Raw genomic sequence first — 21,353 nt, forward strand, 5'->3', positions numbered from 1 at the left:
GCGTCATCCCCTGGCCAATAAAGATGCTGGTTAATGTTTCCTGCTCTGAAAATTAGACTGTGGGCTTCACATGGGCACAGACCCTTACTGAGCTGAGACCATCTGCCTAGGGAGGGAACAAGCACAATGTTTGGGAAAGGGCTTCTCTTAAAACACCTTTTTTTTTTTTGTTCGTGAAAATTGCACAGGAGATGTAGCTGCACATTCTCCCATTTTGTGGGCAGCAGGTTGGGGATGGTGACTAAAACCAGGCCTGCCTCTTGACAACACAGCTCCCCAACTTCATTTTAAAACATTAATAAAGTTTGTCCTTTCCCAGTAAAGACACAGAGAGATACTAATATCTGGGAAGACAGTTTGATAAAGGAGGGAAAAGTCTTGAATTTAGAATTAGATTAAGAATACCTAGATTCAAAGACTAGCTTTGACCTGGGTTCCAATCTGGCTGCAGATACTTCCTAACTTTGTGACCCTTGACAAGTCGCTTAACCCCATTTGCTTAGCCCTTGCCACTATACCATCTTGGAATTGAAACTAAGGCAGAAGGTATGGGTTTAAAACAAAATATAACGACAACAACAAAATACTGTCTTTGTCGCACACTCCCTCTGTGACCTTGACTAGGTAACCTAACTTCTTGAGGTTCTAGTTCTTCTCTATAAATGAGGGAGTTGGACTAAAAGACTTCTAGAATCCCTTCCAGCTCTGAAGCTATGGTCTCATGAAAGTTTAAAAATGCCATGTTGAAGCAGGCTGGGAGGCTAGGCTTTGCTTCTTATACTATGACAGATAAACTGGATAACCTCAGATAAGTACCAGCTTCTGAGCTTTTTTCACATTTGTGGAAATGGAAGAGTTGGCCAAGTAAGGGAATCTTTACTTTTTTTAATGTCATGAGCCCCTTTTGGCAGATTATGGAACCCTTTTCACAATGTTTTTCATTCATGGAATAAAAGAGATAGAATTATCCAATAAATCATTTATATAAAAATACAATGATAAAAATATTTTTTTAAAAAAGTATATGGCTTCCAAGTATTTGGGCCTCTTTGGCTGGACGTGATTTTAAAAACCACCATGACTAGATTGTGATTTAAGGCAGAGGTGTCCACCACATGTGGCTTGCAAAACTTCTAAGGGCAGGGGGACCAAAACCAGATGAAAATGTTATTGAGTTATATTTAACAATATAAAAGTAACATAAAACATAGATAACATATTTTAAAACTAAGTCATGATGCAACCTACTGGGATCTTTATGTAGGGATGGATAGCCTCTATTTCAGTTGGAGTTTTCTACCACTTGTTTTAAGACTTATTTATATGGAAAAAAGGCTCATAAACTTGAAGGGCTCAGAGGCCATCTAGTCAAACCTGCTTGTGTTATATAAAGAGTGTCAGGGAGTTAAGTGACGAAAAAAAATCACAGATAATTAGCATCAAGGCAGGATTTGAATGCAGACCCTTTGAATCTAGTGCCTGTGCCCTTTGCACTATATCACATTGCTCCTAAAATTCTATGAATTTGCACATTTGTCTCAGATTTGAAACATACCTGTACTCCAGCTCTGGACATTGGCCTCCTTCCTGTTCTTGCCATAAGACTTCATCTCCCTACTCCATGTATTTTTATCAATTCTCCTGCATGCCTTAAATTCCCTCCTCTTTTCTGGCGTCCCTCATGTCTCTGCTAAAATCACACATTCTGACAAAATCCTTTCTTGATTCTGTCTTAAGACTAGTGTCTTCCCTCTGTTTGTTCTCTCTGTTGATCCCATATGCATTTTGGGGGGTTGTTTATAGTTATTTGTGTGCTGTCTCCCCAGAAAGCAGGGACTGTCTGTCTCTTGCCTCCCTTTGTATGCCCAGCACTTAGCACAGTGTCTGGCACATAGCACATGCTTACATATATGCTTGTTAATGACTGTTATATTTTAATATGACTTTTAATGGTATGCCAAGGTTATCTTACTAGCTGGAGACAGATCACTGTGCCTAGCTCAGTTCTTAAAGTGCTTTCCCCCTCTGATGTGGTCAGCCTACATGAGATGACATCTCAGGATTAAAGGTCTTCTTGAGGAGACAGTCGTCAGTCAGGAAGCAGATAATCTTGGGAAACATGGCAGAAAATTGTAGAAGACTTCTATGATTACACAAAGAGGTGCGATCTCATCAATAAAAAGTGCCCAGGCCAGGGAAGTCAGTCATCTGTGAAATGTAGAAATAAGGAAACAATTCGGTGCCCAAGCAGGTGATCCAGCCAGTAAGTCTGTGGAACTTCCAAGAAGGGAGAGTGATCCCTGTGGGTTAGTAGTCAGAGGAGGCCTCCTGGAAGACCGGCACTCAAGGGCTTGTGTAAATATCCTGCCATTGTCACTATGGTGACTGCCACGTATTCCGAGATCCAATTGTAAATACTGAAGAGCCACTGCAGTGTGGCTGGCTCAAGTATACAGAGATTTTCCCTTTTATCTTTCCTCTCTGTTTTTCCCTCTCTCCCTCCTCCCTCTTCCACTACTGCTGTAGTTCAGATCACAGGCAGCCTTGTTGGCTGCTGAGTAAATTCCCCGGACAGGAAAGTCTTATATGGTGTCTTGATGTTTTCTGCTTTTCTCCATCTTTTCCTCCCTTTATTCTTGTTCACTACCCCACCCTCCAGCTGAAACAACGAAAGCTGTGCTTGGTCTGGATGTGAGTCCTCCTCTTCTGAACGTGTCTGACCCTTTCATCCCTCTCTCAGCACCTGATGCGCCAGGTAAAGAAAACAAGAAGGGGACACCTGGGTGACGTGGTGACAAATAACCATTTCCACATTGTTTTACACAAGCTTCATTTTCAACCTCTCAAGAATGGAATTTTAATTTGGAGGGGTTGGGGGGCATAGGAGACCTAGAATGAAAGCCAGTGAGGGAAAGTACCATTCCCAGGATGGTGTTTCAAGGAAGTATCAGCAATGACTCTGTGGCATCCACAGAGGGATGAGGACACAATAAATTAATAACACAGTCCCATATGCATATTCACTCACCTGTCTTCATTACCAGAACCTCTGCCAGTTTTCTAAGCAATACCAGGCTGATGGGGAAAAAGAACACTGACTTCTAGGAATTAAGAAACTTTGTTTCTAGATCTGTCCCTGCTTCTTACTAGTCAGCTTATCCTTGGACATGTCACTTAACTTTTCAGGACAAGTCACTCCCTCCTTCCCTCCTTCTCTCTCTCTCTCTCTCTCTCTCTCTCTCTCTCTCTCTCTCTCTCTCTCTCTCTCTCTCTCTCTCTCTCTCTCTGTCTTTCTCTTTCAGTCTCTTCCTTCATTCCCTTCCTTCCTTCCTTCCTTCCTTCCTTCCTTCCTTTCATTCTTTCATTCTTTCTCTTCCTATCCTCCTTTCCTCCAAATTTTTTGTTCTAAAATCAAGCAGAAAAACATCTTCATTTTCCTCGTCTGGGAAATGAGAGGGTTATGTTATTAATGCTTGATGTCCATGATCAGGCACTTCCCTCTCTGGGGATGGGAAATCAGGAGGAAGCTCAGCTGATATTATGGCTCTGACCTGCCTGTTCTGCCCATTCTGATGTGTGTGGTACCCTGTTCTAATCAGTGAGGATGCTGACAGGTTGGACTAGATGAGAACCCTGTCTCTCAACCCTAACATTCTATGAGCAGTGACCTAGACCAATACATGTGCCCAAGAAGAGGCTCAAGTTCCAGGAACAACAGTCCCCCAAGCCCCAAGTTGTCCCCCCACATCCCTCATGCTCACCACAAGCCATCATATTGAGTTTGGTTTGATCCCAAATGCATTTTGGCCCCCTTCCCCCACCCCCGGTTCTTTGAAGAACAATTGGTCCCCAGCCTAGGCTGTGGCTAGGTGACAGGAGCCCTCCAGGGGCATCTTTCCATCACAGCATACGCCATCATCTGTGCCCCTCTGCCTTCACGTCCAGAAGTGTCCTATTTTCCCTCGGATATTGACAGGTTAGACTAAGTCACCAATATACCTCCTGGCCCCTAACATTCTGTATTTTCAGACCTCTTCCAGCTTTGACTTTCTATGATTCTGTGATCATGAGGAAATGGCTTATAAAGCTAAAAATGGTTTGTGCATCCTGACTTAGGGAGATCTGGGGTGGGTGCATAATGGTGGTATGAAAGGAGGAGAACTAAATACCAAAAATTCTATCCCTTCCCTCCCCCTCCCCTAGGGGCAGAGAAGTCCACTTTCCTTTTTATCGCTTTTTTCTTAAGTGAATGATGTGGAGAGGCAACAGGATGTAGGAGATAACTGGGCCTTTTAGTCAGGAAATTGGTTCTAGTCCCAACTTTGACACTGACTGTGTGACAAGTCATTTAACTCTTTGATGCTGCAGTCAAGCCTTAAATATGGTGAATTTCAGATCTGCATTGGTAGAAGGGGTTTCTTCACCCAGTAGTTCTCTACATCAACAAAATCACAATTCTGTTCTCTTCAACCCCAAGATGATTTTTTCTCCATTTTCCCCTTTGACCTTATTCACAAATCTTCCTATCCCAGTAATCTAGATTATAGATTAGCTAGGTTTCTTTTTCCTGAAAGAATCAACTTTGTGATATTTGGCCTAAAACAGTTGTAAAACCCAGACCTTCTATTTAATAAAACAGGTTAGACCAGGCCTTTAGAGGAGATTTTTCTTTTACAAACAATACCTAATGCCACAACAAAAGTGAACAGTGACCAAATATTCTGAGGCCAATGTCTTATAAATATCATTAAAAGTACTTTCATTGGTATTGATTGCCTGAATGAGGTTTGCATTTGCTTTTCTGTTTGTTTTTTAAGCCCTTACCTTAGACTTAGAATTAAAACTAATTGGGGCAGCTAGGTGGCTCAATGGACAGAGAGCCAGATCTGGAGACTGGAGATATCCTGGGTTCAAATCTGGTCTCAGACAGTTTCTGGCTGTGTGACCATGGGTGAGGCACATAATTCCCAGGTGCCTAGTCCTTACTCTTCTTCTGCCTTGGAACTCATACATGTTGCATCTAGGTCAGAAGGTAAAGGTTTAAAAAAAAAAAAAAGAATTGTTCCCTATTAAGGCACCTAGCTTCCCCTATTTTTCATTTCTCTCTCCCACTTTAATAAGAGACATTCTCTCCCTACCCTGAAATACATCCCACTGGGCAAAGGGGTTGGAACATTAGAAATCTGGGAAGCAAAGTGCACTGGCAACAGAACCCTTCATTACTTAGGCTTCCTTTACACTACTGTACCATTTAGAAACTTAATTCTTCCACTATCTCTATCTCTCTATCTCTATCTCTATCTCACCTTTGTCTGAATTCCAGGAGGAGGGAAAAAGCAGTTTTTGGTCAGAAGCATTTTTCCAATATTTGCCTTTTTATCCAATACATAAGTTTGACGTTATATGAGAAATAAAACTAGAAAGAAATTACAAATAGGAAGAAAGAAAGGAAGAAAACCACCCAACACTTGGTTTAGAATAATGGAAAGTAATGCACATTTAGAAAAACATTTTCTTGTCCTTGCCATTCTGCTGAGAGTTGCCAGAGATTTTTTTTAATCCTTCTTTTCTAAAAATAAAATAATGTCAAGCATGTGGCAAGGATAATTTTGATTTGACCCCACTTAGATATTTGATCATCACACTGATTGTTTTTCCCCCTTTTTCTTTCCCCACAATGCATTTTGGCTTCTGTTTCAGCTGAGATCAACCCTGAGACGGGAGATATATTTGTCATACTGACATTTTATTTAAATTTGCCTTTTTTAACCAGAAATTCCAGAGTTTTTAGATTTTTTTTTTTAACCTTGAGTCAGTCAGCATCATTCTCATGTCAAAGATACCCATTTAGAGTGTGGAATGGAAAAAGCCCTAGTCTTGGAATCAGCAGATAGAAGTTTAAATACAGTATCTGATGTTTATTAGCTGGTGACCTGTGGAAGTGAGAAATTGAGAATGATTTTGTAGCAGGAGTTTGGGAACAGCTGAGATTGTTGACCTGTCATTCAAACGAGAGTATTCTTTTTGGAATCTGACCATGAGAAGCAGTTGGAGACAGACCAACTGATGTCTGAAACTTTTTCTGGCTTAAAAGAGGGAAGAAAGCTGTTCTCTCTTGACTTTAGAGACTGAAGTCTAAAGCTGGTTTTGGCTTTGAAGACAGAAGAAAGAAGGACAAAAGTCCAGATCTCACTCTCTGATTTGCTCTGTTGTGATAGTGACTGAACTTCCAGACCAATCAGCCCATTTCTCCAAATTGAAATATTCCATCATCCTCCAACCTGAGACTCATTGTAGTATTAGGGAAATCCCCAACCCTCTTACCTCCATCTTATCCTTCCTTATTTTCCCCAATAAATCCCTTACTTAAGATAGAGAAGGGTAAGAGTATTTCATTTGAGACATTGCCTAGCCCTTGCCACTCTTCTGTCTTATAAGTGATATTAAGACAGTAAGGGTTTGTTTTTTTTTTTAAAGATCTATGGCGTAGTTCGACCACTGACACATACTGGTTGTAAGACTGGGCAGCTCCCTAACACCAAAAGTGGGAGATGAGCTGCTGGTCTGGACCCTTCCCTAACAATGAAATCACAGGTCTGTACCAACAGGAAATGTTTAATAATACTTTATTCTTTAGCTGAAGAAATCACTTTGTAGACTTTCAAGTGCTCTAGACATGTGAGGAGTCATTTTATAATTTTTTTCTCTAAAGTTCTACTTTTGTACTTTGTCAAGGCATCAAAGTGAGCCTGGGTCCTCAAAGACTATGGAAATGGACACAAGGTTTGGCAAATCTTAATATGCTGAAACAGCTGGTGATCCAAAGACTACCCCAGCTAGCAGATTTGGAAGAGACTTAATCACTAGGTTGGCCCTATGGTGATGAGTTTTTCTCCAACAGTCACTCTCTATACCATCTGTTAAGTCATAGAGGAGATGCAGGTTGTTTTGTAGAGGGAGGACCCCCTACCTGAACCATATCATAGATGCTTTAGTTACTGCTTAATATTTTATTTATTTATAATGTAAAATTATGTAATATAGTTTTAGTTATTGAATAATAATTTGTATTTGTGAGGGTCACACATTATTTGGCTCAATCCCAGGTATAGAAACTAAGGGTCAGTTTCTCAACTTGGAGGGATTTGGGCTGCTACCCAGCATTCTATTGAAAGCAGCATGTCCACAATGCCTCAAAAGAAAGTTTTTTAGGAATGAAAGGAAAAATAATTATTTTTCTATATTCCACAACAAGTAAATTGCAAGACCAGTGTTGGGGAACTTTTCATATCAGAGGCTTCCCTGAACTGCTCGAATTGTCCTCCCAGGGCTTGATATATCAATTCCCATTCATGTGGTACTTGAGGGCTTACAAAACTCTTTTTTCAAAGCAATCCTTTGAGATTGATAATATAAATAAAGGTATCCCTTCCACATCACGACTTACCCCATTGAAGTTTCAACATATTGTGGGTTGGCATAAGAAATTAAGTGGGCATTTGGGGGGAGTTTTGTAGAAGCCATAAATAACATGTAAAAGCCAACAAACAGTACAAAAAAGGTTTAGAAATTAAGAAGAGCATAAAATATTTGTATAGTATCATGTAATATCAACATATTTTATCTTTTGATACACTAACTATACATAATTTCTTGTGTTAAAAGTTAAAATAGATAAAAAGTTCTTGAAAAGAATATGAAAGCCAGCAAATGGCACACAAAGGCTAGAAACATAAAGACAGCTTAACTTTGACCTACATATAGTATATGACCAAATACTTAACCCAGATTTTACTACACTCCCTAAAAGAAAAAGAAAAATTTCAGACTTTTTTTTTTTCTGGTACAAAGAGAGGGCCAAAAGTTCGTTTTTGTTTTTGTTTTTTTGTTTTGTTTTGTTTTTTTGTGGATTTCACAGATCACAGAGATACAGGGTCTCTAACCCCCATAATGTGGAAGAGATAGATACCTGTATTATTTTTCCCATATTACAGACAAGGAAACTAAGGCCCAGTGAGTTTAAGTGACAGGAACATAAGACTTGGAACTTGGAAGAACCACAGAGATTTTCTGTTTCATTCTCCTGATTTTACAGAGTTGGATGGGGAGAGAGAAACGTTCATAAAAGGGGGAGTTATTTGTCCAAACTTATAAGAAACGGTCAGGTTTCAAATTCTCTCACTCTTAATTCTTTTCTTATACTTCCCTGTTTAGTCAGATAGCTTAGAAGCATCAGAACTTTTATTCACACTTGGGGCTCCTGATTCTGCATTTTCTCTACCATATTCCCTAGCTTGGACCTTTCTTGACCAATGTGTTCTCTTGGCCAAAACAGTTGAACCCAGTGTTCTCTCCCTCTCCTCCTGCTCACCTCATCTCTTCCTCTCTTTCTCCCCTCTCTAGCTCCCTCTCTTATTCTCTCTCTCTCTCTCACTCCCCCATTCTCTTTATTGCCTTTCTTCTGCCTCCTCTCATTCTCTCTCTCCCTTTCCCATTCTCTCTGTCTCCCCTCTTCCCTTTCCTATTCTCTCTGACTTTCTGTCTCTCTCCCTTTCTTCCTCCCCCCATCCCTCTCCTTTCTCTCTCTACTATTAGATAAAACCTAAGAGTTGCTAGTCTGATCTGAGATTACAACTCTTGTTTACAGAGCTCATAACTGAAGCAATGAGGCACAAGTAGACCCTAGGGATTTGCTCCTGTCAAGCCATATCATTTTGGCATAGACTCACATGGGAACAGCATCATTCTCCTAAAGTAACACATACTCTTCCACTCCCTCTAACAACATGGAAGCCAAAAATGCTGGCTCTATTTTCAGTTAATGTGACTCAGGCATTTAGTGGATAGTGTTAAATCTGAAATGAGTTGAAGTCCTGTCTCTGTTTGATACTGGGCAGTTTATCTCTCTTGGCCTCAATTTTTTCATCTGTAAATGGATATAATAATAGCACCTATCTTACAGAGTTGTCATGATGATTAAATGTATAAGTAAAGTGCTTTTTAAAATTTAAAGCTCATTATTATTATTGACAGCACCTCAGTCTTGAGATAGTTCCTATTTTTAGACATTAGCCATGGTAATTCCTTCCTTTAATATCTCTCCAAGATACACCACTTACTCTCTGTTCTTTGGCTGGTTACTTCCCATCCATAGGGTATAGTTTTTTAGTCTATCAAGAGTTTGACCTGAATGTTTTATTTTATTTTATTTTTTAAACCCTTACCTTCCGTCTTGGAGTCAATACTGTGTATTGGTTCCAAGGCAGAAGTGTGCTAAGGGCTAGGCAATGGAGGTCAAGTGACTTGCCCAGGGTCACACAGCTGGGAAGTGTCTGAGGCCAGATTTGAACCCAGGACCTCTCATCTCTAGGCCTGACTCTCAATCCACTGAGTCACCCAGCTGCCTCCGACCTGAATGTTTTATAAGGTCTTTCTTATCTATACATTTTATTATTCCTCCAAATAGCCAGGCCAGATTAAATAATTTTCTTTGGATGATATTCTTTATTCTCAAATCTTGTAGTCAGAAGACATGGTTTCAAATATTGGTTCTATCACTTACTTGGCCTATGCGCCTGTGAGCAAGTTCTTAACAAGTAATAATACCGATTCGTCTTCAGGCACCTTAGTAGCCCCCTGTTCTCAAGGGCTCACCATTGTGGTGCTGTATTTGGGGCAGAGAACTGATCAGCTCTAGCCCACTTCAGGTCAGTACCTCTGAGCTCAAGCAATCCACTAGCTTCAGCCTCCCCTAGAAACAGGAATCACAAGCACACACCTCGATGCCGAGCCCTCTTTAAGCTTTATAGATAAATTTACTCACGACCTTGTGAGTAATGAGTAATGAATGTTGTAAATAATATTCTTATCTCCATTTTTACAGATGAAAAAGCAATAACTCATTAAATAACATGCTTGTCCACACAGCTAATATTTCAGAAGTGGGATTTGAGCCTAGGTCTCCTAAACTTAAACACTTTTGATGACTTCTATATTGTCCTCTGGACCATCCTGGGAAGAAAAGTGCTTTGTAAATTTTGCAAAATCCCAAACAAATGTAAATTATTCTTGTTATTATTACACTTCTGATGATGGTGCTGAGGCAATGAGCCCTCCTAGATCGAGATGTTACATCCCCATGAAAAAGAATAACTCAAATTTTAAGGTTTGCAAAGTGCTTTTGTTAGGACCACAACCTGTGAGAAAGGAAATACAATTATGAGATAGGCTAGACGCTGAGACATGAGAAGTGATTTGTCCCAGCTAGGAGGGGCCTGATGAAGAATTTGAATCAAGGTCATCTGACTCTAATGTCAACATTCTGTCCAAAGCTATGTTCAAGCTATGTTCCCTATTTCTGTTCATATTACTTTAGGAAGAATAGCACAAAATAATGAATGATTGATGTAAAGCACTTTGCAATTATAAAACATCAGAGCTTCATATACATAATGATGATTGTTATTATATTTAAATTAGATTCTACAAAGTACTGAGTTTGAATATTTTGTATATATATCTCAGATGCTGTATAAATATTGCCTTTGGATCCAGGTTGAAAATGAAACCTAGGCAATGGACATTTGGTGGATTTTAGAGTCATAGAGCCTGAGAATTGGCTGATACCTTGGAGCTCGTCCATCCAATCTCTAACCTGATATGGGAATACTCTCCTCAGCAGCCCTGATAATGGGTAGTGACCCTGCTTCTGCTTTGCCACTTTTACTAATAAGGAATAGCCCCCTCCACTGTTGCATTTTTCTGATTGTCTACATAGTTTTTTTCTGTAATGAACCAGTCTGCCTTCCTTTAAATGATACTCTTTGGTCCAAATTCTGCATTCTGGAATAATAAGGAACAATTCTAATCCCTCTTCCACATGACAGTTCTTTAGATATCGCAAAGATTAAACCTTTATATAGGTAACACTTAATGTAGCACTTATTTTGTGCCAGGAAATTATGCTAAGCATTAAAATAACAACAATAATAATGACGACATTTATCTTGTACTTACTATGTGCCAAGGTACTGTGCTAAAGTGCTATGATAATGATAATGGTGATAGCTAATATTTATACAGTACTTGAACATATATACTTATATAGTACTTTGTGACAGGCACTGTGCTAAGCATAATAATAATAAAAATAATAATAGACATTTCTACATTACCTACAATGTTCCAGGTACTGGGCTAAGTACTTTACAATTATTATCTCATTTTATCCACACAACAACCCTAGATGGTAGGTATTGTTACTCTCATTTTACATATCCAGAAACTGAGGCAAACAGAGGTTTCCCAGGGTTACACAGCTAGTAAGTATCTGAAGCAGAGTTTGAACTCAGCTTTTCCTGACTCCAGGTTGGCCAAATCTTTTGTTCTTCAGGCTAACTGGTTCCTTACACCATGGTTTGGAATCTACTGAATATCTTGGTTACCCTCACTTCTCAGTGTTTCTTTCCCTTAAACTCTCTTGCCTGCTAAAATACCTTTTAAACTAATTTAACGTTATCCTAGCTCTTGATACTGGAAAAACATATCTTTTATTTTCTTTTTTCTAAGTTGTATTTTTTTGACCCACTGATTTCTGCTCATGGTTGCTCTGTTCTTAGCAATGTTCCTATGTTCTAGGATTCCCTCCTGAAACTGAGTGAAGAAACTTTGATTACCTTTAAGAGGAAAGAGGAAAAGTTTCACTTTTGACAACTCATTGAATGTTCTTCTCTCTCCTTGCTTTCTCTCCAACCCAGAAAAGCTTATCGAGGGGCTCAAATCTCCCAGTACTTCACTTCTCCTTCCTGACCTCTTGCCTCTGGCAGATCCCTTTGGCAGCACTTCAGATGCTGTGAATGGTAATAATAATAACTCTTCCCCTTTCTGTCGCTGTCTTGATGTGGAGTGCATGCCTTTGTGTTTTGAGAGTTTTGTATAAAGAACTAGGAAGCTGTTTAGCAAATCCAGTGTTTTATTGAGCTATGACAAGACAGAGTTAAACATGGAAGGCCAGTGTGGCTTAGGGAAAAGAAGACTGGGTTCAAGGCCCAGCCCACCATCATTTATTTAATGCTGTGTGATCTTGGCAAGTCTCTGAGCCTCCATTTCTCCATCTGTAAAATGAAGATTATGTACTGCCAACCTCAAACACACTGTTACATGTAAAAGCATTGTGGACACATGAGTGTTATTTTTTATGTAAGAAAGAATTTTGTGATTCTAATCCACACATTTATTGTCTACTCAGTATAAGGCTACTATGCCTCCCTCCCTCCATGAAGTTTCTTTTCACTAATCACCATCTCCAATTCCTTCACTTAATCTGAACCTCATATAACCTGATCTTAATGCCCTTTTAATCCTGTTTGATCTAATGTGTATTCTCCAGCTCTTCAATGCCCTCCCTAAAATGTGGTATATGGATCAAAAACCAGGGATGGAGGCAGTTAGATGGCTCAATGGGTAGAGAGCCAGGCCTGGAGGAGGAGGTCCTGGGCTCAAATCTAGCCTCAGACCCTTCCTAGTTGTGTGACCCCGGGCAAGTCATTTAACTCCCATTGCCTAGTTCTTACAATCCTTCTGCCTTAGAATCAATACACAATATCAATTCTGATATAAAGTAAGGTTTGTTTGTTTATTTATTTGTTTTTAATGTAGCCCATGGATCAAAAACCAGTCATAGGCACACAGAGAGTATGGACTGATGTGCCTATTTTGGCCCAATTTCTGCCCTCCTAGAAACACATTTCTAGAGGTGAGGCCTGCTCAGGGCATCATCCAGTTCGGCTGTTTGTCACATCTCTCATTTTAAATATTCGACTTCTATTACTGTAGCTGAAGATCTCGGTTGGGAAAGGAAATGGCAAACCACTCTAGTATCTTTACCAAGAAAACCCCCAGTGAGGTCTTAAAGAATCAGACATAACAATGGAAGTACAAAACAAAAAAAGATCTCATTACTTTTCTTGGCTGTCTGTCATATGCCACTGTTGATTTATGTTGAGTTTTCAGTCCACTAAAACCTCCACATCCTTTTCAGCTGAGTTGGTTCAGCTCCCCTATCATGTCTTTGTAGAGTTGGTGATCACTGAAAGACTTTAAATTTATCCCTATTATATTTTATCATATCCTATTTAGCTCAACTTCTTAGCTTAAAATTCTTAATCCTGACCTGATCATCCAGTGTGCTTTCCTATTAAGACATAATATAGTTTTGCCCCCAGGTAAAGTAACTTCTCTAGATGTGACAGTCTTAGTTAAAGTAATTGTGGATTTCATTCTTTCTAACTTCTTGACCATGTCCCCTATAAATGAAGGCAATTCCATGTATGTGTATGTAACATGTGAATGTGGTGGCTCTTTACCAGAGTGGCTGATACTTCTCACACAGGTCAAAGGTGGCTCACTTTCTCCTGCCTGTCCTCACCCTGGCAGGTTTTGGTTTCCAGAATACATATCGCGATCCCATTCAAATACTCTGAGTCCTAGTTAGCTCTTGAGCCCCTACCTATATGCTGCTTTTCACACAACCATTAATTCTCAAATGTTGCCATTTTTAGATCTTGAATATATTTACTTATTTAGTAAGGCAAAAATAAAAATCAGGTACTTGTATGAATGTAAATTTAGTATTAATAAATATATCACAATTCATACATTAACTAGAGTCACACTCCCACCCATTGGGAAGATGCTCAGAGAATGCTTATAGAAAGCTCAGAGATGCTTATAGAAACCTGGTGGCAAACAGGAGAAAAGTCCATGTGCTTGAGGTAACTAATACTCGGGACTGCAGGCTTTGATAACATTTTTCCATTCAGGAACATCTTTTCTAACTGCTTCCCTTCTGATCCTTAGTGAAGGAAATACACTTTCCCCCTATTCTTGAACCATTGAAGCATTTACAGGTCCTTTCAGCTTATAATCACCCCAAAAAGGATGCCTAGAAAATACAGTCCTCTTAATTTAGCTAGCAATTCCCTTTAAGCCAGAGAAGTATGATATCCTTAAACTGGCTCTTTGGACAATACAGACAAGCCCAGGCAGCCATTTATTCACCAGAATGCTGCAGTGACCAAACACCTCTCCTGCGAGCAGCTGCCAAACCTCTCTTTTTTCCTTTTGAAGTAGAAGTGATGGGTGAAAGCAACAGGCACTTTTGAAAGACTTCACTGCTCTGAAACTCTAAGTGGTACTAAAGAGCAGTAACCAGTGCTGATATTCTTGTCCAATGAGCACTAGCTAATCTTTCCTCAGCCAATCAGGAATCTCCTAGCTGAAACCTCTTCCCCCTCCTCTCCTGACTTCAGTCTTCACTCTCTGTTTACTCTTCACTCATCTCAGTGGTTTTCATAAGGGCCAGCTATTATTCAGTGACTCACCTTTTACTTTTGAGGTAAAAACTCACCAACTCTCCCTTATTTAATGGTCCCTATTTTAATAACTAAACAAATTTTATGTGTGTATACACACACACACACACACACACAATTATATAATTTTTCATTTTGTGAATTTTTACCTCTTAAGTCTTAAAAGTTCCATGCAAATGAGTTTAAGGACCATCATGCCCTGGAGTTTTAACAATTCCATAATCTCCAAAACTTGCCTCTGACAACTGTGTTTTTATACTCTTAAGTTTTTAATAAATAAATTTTCTTTTCACTTTTGAACTATCAAAACTATTTGCAAACAAAAGAGACAGTAACGTACATCCTTCACAAGGGCATTTAAGTTTTTATATTTATGCCACAGTTCATTCTCTGGCCATTTTATAATCATTCTGCTTATAGCATGACTGAAAACTGTTTCTTTGAATACAGATTATAATTTTTGTTAAACCAAAATTCTTTTCCTATTCCTTTCAGACATGAAATTGTTTAGCCATAAAAAGATAATACTTTACATTTTTATTAATTGATAAAATGTGCTTTTTTCTTTATGCAAAAGCTATGTGTCTGCCTCTTTTCAGCATCAAACTGTTCCATATGAAAACTTTAAAGGGGATGGTAGAGATGGCACCTTAGATTTACACCCATCAGTCAGAAGATAATTATGTATAATATGCAAAACGCTATGTTAGATGCTGTAAAGGAGACAAAGTTATGCAAAACTCATGAGATTCTTTTTAAGGAATTTATCATCTGATTGTCAAAACAGACCTAAAAAATTAAATCATAATGAAAGATCTGCCTTAAGGCAATATATAATGAATAGCCTGGTGCCTATAATTCTGAAGAACTCAAAAAAGAGTGAAGATTGCTACTAGTTCCTACTTCTCTTTTTTTAAATATCCCCAAATATCTTAAGCTATGACATAGTTCCCAGACCTACTATTTGTACTTCCATGCACAGGGCCCTTTGCTATTCAGGGATTAACAATCCTAGATTCTCATAGGATTTTAGCATTTATATCTTAGAGACCATCTAATCTAATTTCCCATTTTACACATGAAGAAACTAAGGTCCACATTAGAAAAAAAATGACTTGTTCAGGATTATGTAGCTAATAAGTGGCAGAACTGGAATTTGAACCCTTGGTCCTCTGACTACAATTCCAGTGCTTTTCAGTATTCCTCTAGCTCCTATAATTCCTTTCCCCCTTCCTCTAATTTCTTAACACTGCTGCCAAAGGAAAAGTTGATGTTGCTGTTGAAAGTCTCATACCAGGATTGGAGCCCCCAATGCCCCAGCGCCTCTCATCTCAGACTGACTCTGTCACATCCAACCGAACAGGTTAGTAAAGTTTCTTCTGAAACTTATGGAAATCACACTAGTCAGCCTAAGGATTTTCATCTGACAAGAGAACCAAGTTTCTTCCTAGGAGGAGAACCAGTCTATCTCCCACCCACATTAAGTCAAGAATGAGGATGTGATTTTCCTGCAAATTGGTTCATTTTACTTATGACCAGATTAGTTGCTGCTAATTGTGCTGTCAGCTCCAGCTTATAGGTATTGGGTAACTTGCTCCCTCTATGAAGGATAGCTTTTATGTTGTTTGTAGTGACTAATAGGTTCTACACCAGTTTTTCCCTCAGCTTTCTTATGAAATTTTAGACAGATCTCTTCTTTTAGTTAGTTGAGTAGTCAGACAACCATAGATTCTTTTCTTTTCAGACATTCTATCTAACATTGTTAATTTGGTTCTTTTTTTTAAAGCAGCATTATGAGAATCAGTTCCACACAAACCACCTTATAAATGCATGAATGACTGGCATAGCGATGTTACTTGGGGTTTTCATAATTTTATAGCAGTTTGCTTATTATGTGGGATGGTTTGGGTGTGGAAGACCACTGGTTTGGTACAACCTTATGGGGGAAGAGAGTTAAACCTATATCACTCTAAATGACATTTGACGAGTTTTATTTTCTCTTAAAATACACTCAACTGAAATTGTACGCCTGAGTTTGTATTCCTTACACAAAGCTTTAATCACATATATGAAATTTTTAAAAATAAAATTTGAAGGTAATTTGGAGAAAAAACAGCATCTGTTTAGATGCTGACTTACAGCTCTGACACAGAACTGGAAAACTCAGTGGGGGCGGGGGTAATGATAACCAGGGAGCACTGAATTTGTCATTTTAATACACTTGGGTTTAATGCTTTTATGTTAGGCCTTTTCACAATCTTGAAAACAGGAGATGTAGAACCTGTGATGAGCAGCATTAGTGATCTAAGGATACCCAAAAAAGATTGATTTGGATTGGACTATGCCTTGGCTTTCATCATGTAAAATATTTCAGTTCAAGATCTATTGGAAGTTATTGGCCTTAGGACAATTTACTATACTTACAAATTACAACTATATCTACCGAGGATCATATGACAAAATACTTAGTAAACAACTACTTAAGACTGTATGTACCAAGACCTTTGGGGATACTCTCTGTATATAAAATGCTCTGTAAACCTGAAAACCCTGCAGAAATGTTGTTTGTGTTGTTGTTATTGTAAAGACCTCCGCATTTTTTCCTTGTTGCTGTTGTGAATTGTATGAATGAGGCGTAAAGCGAGTAACCTAAAAGTTGACAGTCTAATTCCATTCTCCTGTTATATATGCCATTTCATGCTCCTGGCATCCCTTCATCTGGACTCAGATTCTCTCCCTGGGGAAGATTCCCTTCTTGACTCCTCTCTGCTTTCTAACCCAGCTACTGACCTTCTAGATGAGTTCACTCCCATGGCAATTTCTGCTCCAACTCATAAAGGTAAACATTTGACATGACACGTGCTCTTATTTGTCTAGGGAGGGGAGGGAAAGATGAAGATAGGACATTGTTCTTAATGAGATTATCTATACTACTGTTATCTTTTTAGCTCCTATTATCATTTCCATCCATTGAATCAAACTAAAAATGGGAGAAAATAAGGTTGGGGGGGGGGGTGGGTGAAGACAACGATATGAATTTTTTTTTTTAATTTTGTTGATTAAAATGGGGTTTTATTACTTCAGATAATGAATGAGGTCGCAACATGATCTACTGACAGACTTCTAGATTTTGGAATTAGAGTCTTGAATGTCTACCCTACCATTTAACTATAAGTGGGATTATAGGCAAGTCACTTTCCTCATCTCTAAAATGAGGGGGCTAGGCTTTAAGTTCTAAAATTCTTTTAGCTCTGAAAATCCTTTGAACCCATCAAATAAATATAACTAGGTACTTCTAAACTATTAAAAAAATTATGTATTGTTAAGTTGAGAACTATAGGAATATATGTATACGTCTGAAAAGGAACCTTAGTGATCTTCTTGTCCAATTCCTTCATTTTTTTTCAGATGAGGAAATGGGACCTCAGGCAATCCAGCCAGACCTGGTTTATATTATACATGCTTTATGAAAAAAAGGTTTTATAAAGTTCAAAGTGATAATTTCTCCTCCAAGCTTTTTTCCCTTCATTGAGCTAGAATCAAATATGCTTTTTAAAACATCAAATTAATTTTGATCCTCATTTGATTCTAGTACCTTCTCAGCACTTTCCCAAAACCAAATTTTTCCTCTTCTGTCTTCTCAATGGTGATTGGATATGAAACCTGTCTTTTTTTAGCTAACATTTATGTGACACTTAAAGGTTTGTAAAAGCTTTTACAGATATCCCATTTCATTCTCACAACCATCCTGGGATATAAGCCTTATTGTCCTAATTTTACAGTTGAGGAAAATGTGGCAAACAGAAGTTGTGATTTGCTCAGAATTATACAGCTAGTAAAAAATCTGCCTGAGTTCAGGTATAGCACTCTGTTCACTGCCCCATCTCCTCTATGCGCCATATTAGAACCCAAAACTGGCTCATCTAGCTTAGTGTCTGCTGAGTAACTGCTGTCTTGGGAAGAAGAGAAATGGATGGCAAGGAAGAAAAAGAACTTAGTAAGGCCACGAACCAGCAAGGCCTCATCCTTTAATTTCTTCATTAGGAAAAAGCAATCTTAAGTGGAAACCATTGGCTCTCTTCAGTAACAGACTGCATCAAGGCTTTTAAAAAATGGCTTTTAGCAATGCTAGTTACACTTTTAGTGGGAATCTCTTTGTTATAAGTATTCATTCCACTCATGTTAATCACAAGGTAGTAATATCTCATCCAGGTGTGATTCTGTTCTATCCCCTTCCATAAATCCTTTGCACAGGTTCCACCCAATATGTTATATGCTTCCTTTTGTTTATTTTAATATTTAATAGATTCCCATAGAACATTCAGGCTGTCCATATGTTAGCTTTCTATCTCGATGTATAACTGACCCACCTTCTTTCCTGGTCACATATGCTTTAAATGATGTCACTTGTTAAACACAAGCCATTGTTGACAACAAACTGCAACCTGCTTACACCCACCTTGCAGCTTTCCATTGCCCTCTGAGTCATGGGCAGTTATCATCTTTCTGAGTATGTGGGGTTCTGTGGTTTACAACCATATGGTATCACCATGAGAAAGAGCATTGAAAATAAGAGCTTTTGCAAGAGCGGGGATCATTGAAAGCCCTGCACCATTTCCCCAAATGCCACTAAGCCCCATTCTCCTACGTCTGCTCACTTCTTGGAAAGCTCAGTGTCAACCTGCATATACCAATGAGCTAATTCAATGACCTGTCAATCCAACGGCAGGTCAGAGTGGGAGAAACAGAGTTCGTTCTTCATTGATTTAATTTTCTCCATGCATGTTACTAGGCCAATTCTTTTGGATGCCCAAGAATCTCCGTGAAGGGAATCTGTAGTGTTCCATGACTTGACACAGTGAGCAAGATGTCATCCTTCAGCAGAATAGCTGAAGACTCTCATCCATAGGGAATCCCTCTTCTATTTGACTAGACTAGTGATCTATGCATGAAAAATGGATCTGTGAATTCTAAGCCTTTTGGATTCTTATGTAACACCATTTATACAGCTTTATTTTTAATATTACAGAATGTCAGCACTTGAGATAAACTGAGAACACAGAATATAGAATCTTAAAGCCAAAAGATACCTCAAAACCTAGATTATCAAAGCTTCAAGCTTCCTTAGAATTATAGTGCTGGAAGGGACCTTAGAAATGACCTAGTACATACATACATTTTTATAAACACAGGACTGAGATTCAAACCTACATGGTCCTCTAAATCTGAATCAATGCTGTTTTACTTTAGGGCATAGAACTAGAACATAGACTGCCAAATCTGGAAGGCGCCTTTGGAACTTAGAATGTTAGAGTTGAAATGAACCTTAGAGAACATCTAGGAATCCTTTTTTGTGTCTTTGATCCCACAGACATTTTGGCGAAGCCTATGAACCTTTTCTTGATATGTTTTTAGATGCATAAAATAAGAGCATAGAATTTCAGTGCAAGCCAATTATAGTCAAAATAAAGATTCACTTTTTTCCTATCTAAATCCACAGCTGCTTTTACCCCCACATCCCCCTCAAAATCTACCCATAGATTCCAGGTTAAGAACCTCTGATCTAGGTCATGATTGCTTTTTAAAAATTTGCTAAGAAAGCTAACCTTTTATTAAGGTACTTTGTTGCATTAAAATATATTCAACAAATCTCCTCTGTTACTAAGTTGAGGGATCAGTATGGAAAACATGAGGATCTGTCTTTTTCCACCATTTCAAAAATTATCAAAATGGCCCTGACTACCTAATGAGAGCTTTTAGAGTATGTCTTTTTTAGGAGACCTGTAGAGCTCTAGCTATGGATGACTGTTTCTATGGTAACAGCCACTAGCTCTAAAACTTAAGTGCTTTTAAACCCCAGGCTGTTTATGAGTGCTGCTGCTTTAGTACCTATTTTTTAAAGTGTCTCCTCCTTAAACTAAGAAAACTCAGCTCCACTTGAACAAGCTTTTATTAACCACCTGCTATTTTCAAGATCCTCTTCTAGGCATTGGGGAAAGATACACAGATAAGACAGAAAAAATAATCTTTGCCCTCAAGGAGTTTACATTCTTCTGGAGTGATAGTCATTCAGTTTTATATCTAAGATGAACATTTGGGTCTGAGTTCACAACTTTGATGACCTTGACCTCATAGGAAAGCCTTATTTCCATTCATTTTTAATCAGCAGATTTCTGGATTTGACTCTTTTTTGTTGCTCTTCTGTACAATAGCATAGAGGAAGAAGGGAGTACTGAGGCTTTTAAAGTTGTCTCCTGATCAGTTTGGCTCTTGGACTCAGGAAGATGCCCCCATGAGACAGCAGGATTTCTGAATTAAAGAGAAACCAGAGTCCTAAAGCCCCCCTTTCTAAGGGAATTCATGAAAGAAACTTCTGGAAAAAGACATTTTTTACCTCGACAGTTGCTGAGGTTTTGTTTTTTGCCTTTGACAGTGTTTAAAAGATTTTGCTTTTATTGAGCAAGTTGCCTATTTAAGCAATTAAGCCTGACAATGTTTCAGATGAGTCCATCAACAGCGATGAGCAATTACAGAGTAACATCGCTTGCAAAATGGAGGCCCAGCTGGGATGTGCTGGTGTGGCAGCTCTAATTAGAATTGAGAAGAATAAATTTACATGACTTCTACCTTCCTTCCCACCGTATATGAATATATTCCCTTTTGGATAAGAACTGGCACATACATTTATTTATTCACCCTGCCCCGCTCCTTCTCCCTCTATTCCCCCCACCCCCACCCCCACCCCTCGGTCCACTCAGGGATTCTAAGTCATTTAGATAATTCCTCTTAGAATGAGAAATGCCTACCCTGCTGAGTCATTTCAGAAGTATTTTGTTCAAGTAGCTGGGTAGTATTTGACTCTTAATCCATTAATAGGTTTCCTGGGTTTAAGTCTCATTAGTTAGCCCTCATTTTGCCCATAAAGATGGCATAGGGTTTATTTCTATGGTTTTTATTTTTTGTTTTGGGAAGAGCCTAGTA

General features: G+C 38.7%; 1 protein-coding gene across 21 annotated transcripts in view; it reads left to right on the forward strand.

The window, feature by feature from the left end:
• The window catches only part of AAK1 (AP2 associated kinase 1), a 259,638-nt gene that overhangs the window by 214,495 nt on the left and 23,790 nt on the right, over positions 1–21,353 (forward strand). For 7 of the 21 annotated variants that reach the window (XM_007476256.2, XM_007476263.2, XM_007476268.2 and 4 more), the window contains 4 exons: positions 2,660–2,755; positions 11,757–11,858; positions 15,634–15,735; positions 17,101–17,211. The exons of 4 other annotated variants lie outside the window; for them this stretch is intronic. In XM_007476256.2, coding sequence (XP_007476318.2) covers positions 2,660–2,755; positions 11,757–11,858; positions 15,634–15,735; positions 17,101–17,211 — 411 coding nt within the window. The remainder of the gene's footprint in view (positions 1–2,659; positions 2,756–11,756; positions 11,859–15,633; positions 15,736–17,100; positions 17,212–21,353) is intronic. 10 more of the 21 variants (XM_007476258.2, XM_056813438.1, XM_056813439.1 and 7 more) reach the window with 6 other exon arrangements.

This window comes from Monodelphis domestica, chromosome 1 (assembly GCF_027887165.1).
Source record: "Monodelphis domestica isolate mMonDom1 chromosome 1, mMonDom1.pri, whole genome shotgun sequence".
Taxonomy (NCBI): Eukaryota; Metazoa; Chordata; class Mammalia; order Didelphimorphia; family Didelphidae; genus Monodelphis; species Monodelphis domestica.